At 47.9% G+C, this 6,010-nt stretch overlaps 1 protein-coding gene across 2 annotated transcripts; it reads left to right on the plus strand.

The window, feature by feature from the left end:
* The first annotated feature begins 1,096 nt into the window (after positions 1-1,096).
* On the plus strand, positions 1,097-5,837 carry naa20 (N-alpha-acetyltransferase 20, NatB catalytic subunit). Of its 2 annotated transcripts, XM_061707208.1 has the most exons (7): positions 1,097-1,198; positions 1,342-1,366; positions 3,502-3,592; positions 4,906-5,041; positions 5,132-5,277; positions 5,447-5,560; positions 5,759-5,837. In XM_061707208.1, exons 1-6 carry the CDS (start codon positions 1,146-1,148, stop codon positions 5,530-5,532), a joined length of 537 nt encoding a protein of 178 aa, XP_061563192.1. In that variant the 5' UTR covers positions 1,097-1,145; the 3' UTR covers positions 5,533-5,560; positions 5,759-5,837. The 2 variants fall into 2 exon arrangements, with proteins under 2 accessions (XP_061563192.1, XP_061563191.1); XM_061707207.1 differs by having other exon boundaries at positions 1,098-1,198; positions 5,447-5,837.
* Positions 5,838-6,010: the final 173 nt, after the last annotated feature.

Genomic DNA, 6,010 nt, shown 5'->3' on the forward strand with positions numbered 1-6,010 from the left:
TTTTTTCAAGTACTTTATCCACCTCTGACTTTTTGAGTATATACAGGACTGTCTCAGAAAATTAGAATATTGTGATAAAGTTCTTTATTTTCTGTAATGCAATTAAAAAAAACATAAATGTCATACATTCTGGATTCATTACAATCAACTGAAATATTTAAGCCTTTTATTATTTTAATATTGCTGATTATAGTTTACAGTTTAAGATTAAGATTCCCAGAATATTGTAATTTTTTGACATAGGATATTTGAGTTTTCTTAAGCTGTAAACCATGATCAGCAATATTGAAATAATAAAAGGCTTGAATATTTCAGTTGATTTGTAATGAATCCAGAATGTATGGCATTTTTAGTTTTTTAATTGCATTAAAGAAGATCACAATATTATAATTTTCTGAGACAGTCCTGTATACAGTATACTGTATAATGTTTAGTTTGGCATTTCGGACGCAGCGCATGTTCCCGCCAGCAGGAGGCGCACTTCCGGTCTCCCGCAGCCGCCGAAGAAGAAGAAGCTGTAGTTTCTTTGTTTTTGTTTTTAACAAAACTTTATTGAAAGTATACGAACTCTCAAACAGGATAATTAACAAATATCAATTTAAATACAATATTAAAAGAAAGGAAAATTAAAATAAAAAGAGGGATTCTTGTAAGGAATACAAAAAACAAAAAAACAAGGCGAAAAAATAAATACATTTAAGATATTTAAGCTTATAGTAACGTAACATGGTGTCAGGAGTTGACGTACATTATATTTTTTTTTGAAAATGCAATATTTTAAGATAGTTTCGGCATTAAAAAGCATTTTAATAAAGTTACTAGCGAAAAAAAAAGAAGGCGGACTTCCGGTCTTCTGCAGCCGCCGATATTTTTATTTTATTTTATTTATTCAATTTTTATGTTATTATTATTTTTATTTTATTTTTTTTTACGTTTTATTTGTTTTCCTTTATTTTTTTTAAGAAAGAAGATCCAGTAGTTCCGGCGGGCTCCGGCTGGTGTCGCTGTGTCTGTTACTGTAACCGTTACTGCTGCTGCTCCAGCAGGAGCCTGTAGTCCCGGCGGGCTCCTGCGGGGGGCGCTGTGTCTGCTGGAGCTGCTGCAGCGGCAGATCCCGCAGAAGAACCCGCAGCAGCAGCAGCAACATGACGACGCTCCGGCCGTTCACCTGCGACGACCTGTTTAAATTCAACAACATGTGAGTGACTAGTTTATCTGCTTTTACCTGGTTTTGACTGGTTTGTCCTGCAGCAGCTTCTAGACCCGGTTAGACCCGGTTAGAGCCGGTTCTAGAGGGTAGATTGGATTATTGTTTGACTGCTGTTTCGTTTGTTTCCACAGAAACCTGGATCCTCTGACTGAAACTGTATCCTTGTTTGTTTTTAAGAGCTTCTATTTTATTATTTTCAATCTTCTTCAGATAAAAACCATAAAAACCAGTCTGATCTGCAGCTTTTCAACCTCAGATGAGACTAGAGCTTCTTTCACCAAATCATTTTTATTTAACACATGGAGGAACCAGAACCAGAACCAGACATTTGTTCTTTTCTTTTTTCTTTCTTATTTTATTTCTTTTTCTCTTTTTTTCTTCTTGTTTTTTTAATCTTTTTTTTCTTTATTTATATTTTTCCTTTTATTTTTGTTTCTTGTTTTATTATTTTTTATTTATTTTTATTTATTCTTTTTCCCTTTTTTTTTTTATTTATTTTTTTTATTTTATTTTTTGACCAAACCCGGTTCCCCTGGACCCGGTTCCCCTGGACTAGTTCTCCTTAACCGGTCCTCCTCTAGTACCCCTTTTACACCAAGCTGGTGCTAGAGCCGGTTCGCGGTTGGTTCTAAGTAAGAACCGTTTGCTTTTACACAAGCTGGTGTTGGCCTGCAGCTGGCCAGAGAGCCACGTCATCACGTTACTGTATACGTCACCACCACTCCCCCTCGTTTTCATCCCCACCCTGATCAGGAAGCTGAGAGCCAAAAGCTGTTTTAATTTCAGCTGTAGCGCTGTTAATATGGCACTTTATTAAGTTTTAATATTTTTTCAGGTAAAGTAACCTTTAAGATCCCCAACCTGGGCTCAGTTTATCCAAATAACGCCTGTTAAGAAATTTGCTCTGAAAATTTCGGAATTTCTGGCTGACTGCCGGCTCCGGAGCTGATTTATGGTTCCGCGTTAAATCGACGCAGAGCCTACGGCGTAGGGTACGGCGCCCGTCGCCGCGTAACCTACGCCATAAGCTCTGCGCAGCCCCGGGGCACAGCAGCTCCTCTCCTTTCCTCTCCTCTCCTCCGGAGCTCCCCTCCTCCTACTTAACCTACGGCGTAGGCTCTGCGCGCGGAACCAGAACCGCGGGCTGGGAGGTGTCCCGGCGGGCCAGGAATTTTTATGAAATAAATGGATGGAGCTGCGCTGCATCGGCGGGCTCCGCAGCCTCGCGTCCAAGCGTCCCAGGGCTGGAACGCTTCCCCGGGGGCTCAGACACGAGGCTGCCGCTGCATCAGCGGGCACGGAGCCCGCAGACGTTACTGTTGATGGATTGTACCGTAGACCACTGCTGCTTCTGTTTTACATCAATTATTAAATAAATGGATGTAATAATAAAAGAGTCTGCTAACTTAACCACCGTCTTCAACACTCCGTTTTTTAAAAACGGCGCTCTCGTGTTTATTCTGCTTTGGTTGTTCAGTAACACCGTCCCCAGCCCCCAGCGGAACTGGTTCTTACGCCTGGCCCAGCAACCAAAGAGGGCTGGCGTAGCACCAGTTTTGAGAGCCAGGAGCCGGTGCTTTGGCTGTGTAAAACCAAATAACTGGTTCTAAGTCTGGCTCTAGCCCAGAACCAGCCCTGGAACCAGCTTGGTGGAAAAGGGGTATAGTTCTCCTTAACCGGTCCTCCTCTAGTTCTCCTTAACCGGTCCTCCTCTAGTTCTCCTTAACCGGTCCTCCTCTAGTTCTCCTTAACCGGTCCTCCTCTAGTTCTCCTTAACCGGTCCTCCTCTAGTTCTCCTTAACCGGTCCTCCTCTAGTTCTCCTTAACCGGTCCTCCTCTAAGTCTTAACCGGTCCTCTAGTTCTCCTTAACCGGTCCTCCACTAGTTCTCCTTAACCGGTCCTCCTCTAGTTCTTAACCGGTCCTCTAGTTCTCCTTAACCGGTCCTCCTCTAGTTCTCCTTAACCGGTCCTCCTCTAGTTCTCCTCTAGTTCTCCTTAACCGGTCCTCCTCTAGTTCTTAACCGGCCCTCTAGTTCTCCTTAACCGGTCCTCCACTAGTTCTCCTTAACCGGTCCTCCTCTAGTTCTCCTCTAGTTCTCCTTAACCGGTCCTCCTCTAGTTCTCCTTGACCGGTCCTCCTCTAGTTCTCCTTAATGGTCCTCCTCTAGTTCTCCTTAACCGGTCCTCCTCTAGTTCTCCTTAACCGGTCCTCCTCTAGTTCTCCTTGACCGGTCCTCCTCTAGTTCTCCTTGACCGGTCCTCCACTAGTTCTCCTTAACCGGTCCTCCAGTATGGGATCCCGTTCTACCTGCAGTATTTGGCTCACTGGCCCGAGTATTTCATCGTAGCCGAAGCTCCTGGAGGAGAATTGATGGGATACAGTAGGTACCGCTAATGCTACCGCTAGCTGCAGTAACCCTGACCCTGTTACCCCCCGCCCCGCTACCGATACTGTTAGCTAGAGCTGATGGGATACACTAGGTACCGCTCCGCTACCGCTAGAATTGATGGGATACAGTAGGTACAGTAGAAAGCAACATGACAAATTTAACATCATCATCACAAGACTTATAGCCAGGAAGGCGTTGAGTTGAGGGAGGTGGTTATCAGTAAGTGTGTGTAGCGATGAGTCCGTGAACTTCGCTCAGAGCTGCTCCTCAGCCAATGTCCTTGATGTTATCAGACGGCTCGGTCAGTTCTGATCCAGGTCCACAGATGTTCCTGAGAGGGGAGGGCTAGTGGGGGCAGAGTCACCTTGTTTACATTCCACCAGGGAGATTGTGACCAGAGCGATCGGCCAAAAAACCGCCCTGTCAAGGTCAGATTATAGAATCAACAATTATATTGAAAACAGACAGACTCAGTAATTTTCCGTCTGCCTTCAGTCTCTGGTTCATCAATGGCGACTCCAATCAGATGAATTTGTGATCAATTCCCGCCAAGCTGAGCTTCCAACTTCTCCAAGGTCTTCTCCATCTTGCCAATGAGCTCAAAGACGCCGCCAGCCTGAGATTCTGTTCAAGAATCACATCCAGCTTACGGCTTTGCTCCCCCAGCGTTAAAGTCTGAGTGTTGATCACCTTGCTTGATCCTTCAGCCACGTCCGGCAGCTCTGAAAGAGCCAGAACAGCTGTCACCGACTTACGCGTTTGTCGGTAGACCAGGAATCCCCCTCCTCCTATCAAGAGAAATCTTGCTATCATAAATCCAATTATGAAGCATCTTCAACGTCCTCGACAGACAGAATCACCAAACACAACAGTTTCCAATGTTTCCAGGAATCCATTGTGTATCCAGTAAAAAACCTCCCATCGGGGCAGGAGGGCTCCCTTACCCCCTGACTTCTCGTCGCAAAAATTTGGTCAATTGTGCTGAGAGACCAGTTAATCAATTCCAGGATTGTAAAGGATTCAGTAGGTACCGCCCCGCTACCGCTAGCTAGAGCTGATGGGATACAGGAGGTACCGCCCCGCTACCGCTAATGCTAGCTACAGCTGATGGGATGCAGGAGGTACCGCCCCGCTACCGCTAACGCTAGCTAGAGCTGATGGGATACAGTAGGTACCGCCCCGCTAATGCTAGCTAGAGCTGATGGGATACAGTAGGTACCGCCCCGCTAATGCTAGCTATAGTAACCCTGACCCTGGTACCCGGGTCACCAGTACCAGGCTAGCTAACCCCCCCTGTGTTCCAGTCATGGGGAAGGCGGAGGGCTCCGTGGCCCGGGAGGAATGGCACGGCCACGTCACGGCCCTGTCGGTGGCCCCCGAGTTCCGGCGGCTCGGCCTCGCCGCTAAGCTAATGGAGATGCTGGAGGAGATTTCTGAGAGGTGGGTGAAGCCGACGTGGTGACCACGTCGTCATGGTGACGTGGTAACCATGGTGACGTGGTAACCATGGTGACCCCCCCTGTTTTGCAGGAAGGGCGGGTTCTTCGTGGACTTGTTCGTCCGCGTCTCCAACCAGGTGGCCGTCAACATGTACCAGCGGCTCGGCTACAGCGTTTACCGCACCGTCATCGAGTACTACAGCGCTAGCAACGGGGAGCCGGACGAGGACGCCTACGGTAGGAACTGGACCCGGAACTGGTCCAGGACCTGGTCCTGGTCCTGGAACTGGTCCTGGTCCTGGACCCGGAACTGGTCCTGGGTGTTATTTCTCAGGGGGGGGGGGGGGGGTGTATTTAAGGGTGTTATTTCCAGCTCTAACCCCCCCTCTCTCTCTCTCTCCCCCAGACATGAGGAAAGCTCTGTCCAGAGACTCGGAGAAGAAATCCATCGTCCCGCTGCCCCACCCCGTCAGACCGGAGGACATCGAGTAGAGGACCCCCCTGGACCCCCATCAGCCCCCTGGAGCCCCCAGACCTGTACATGGACCTGGACCCCCCAGACCTGTACATGGACCTGGACCCCCCCTGGTCCCCCCATCCAGTCAGACCGGAGGACATCGAGTAAACGGGGGGGGGGTTACTGACCCCCCAGGACCTCCACCTGACCAGGACCCGGACCCAGGCCCCCTGGACTCCCATCAGTCCCCCTGACCTGGACCTGACCTGGACCTGACCCCCCTGGACTCCACCCTGTACAGCCCCCCCCCCACTGGACTCAATAAAAACACTTGATTCTACAGATTGGTCAGTTCTGTTTTATCCTAAATGCTCATCAGAATCAGGTTTATTAAGTTAGAAAACTGTTTTTGACTCACACTTGGAAACACCGGCGGGGGGTGTGTGTGTGTGTGTGTGTGTGTGTGTGTGTGTGTGTGTGTGTGTGTGTGTGTGTGTGTGTGTGTGTGTGTGT

This window comes from Cololabis saira, chromosome 18 (genome assembly GCF_033807715.1).
Source record: "Cololabis saira isolate AMF1-May2022 chromosome 18, fColSai1.1, whole genome shotgun sequence".
Lineage (NCBI taxonomy): Eukaryota > Metazoa > Chordata > Actinopteri > Beloniformes > Belonidae > Cololabis > Cololabis saira.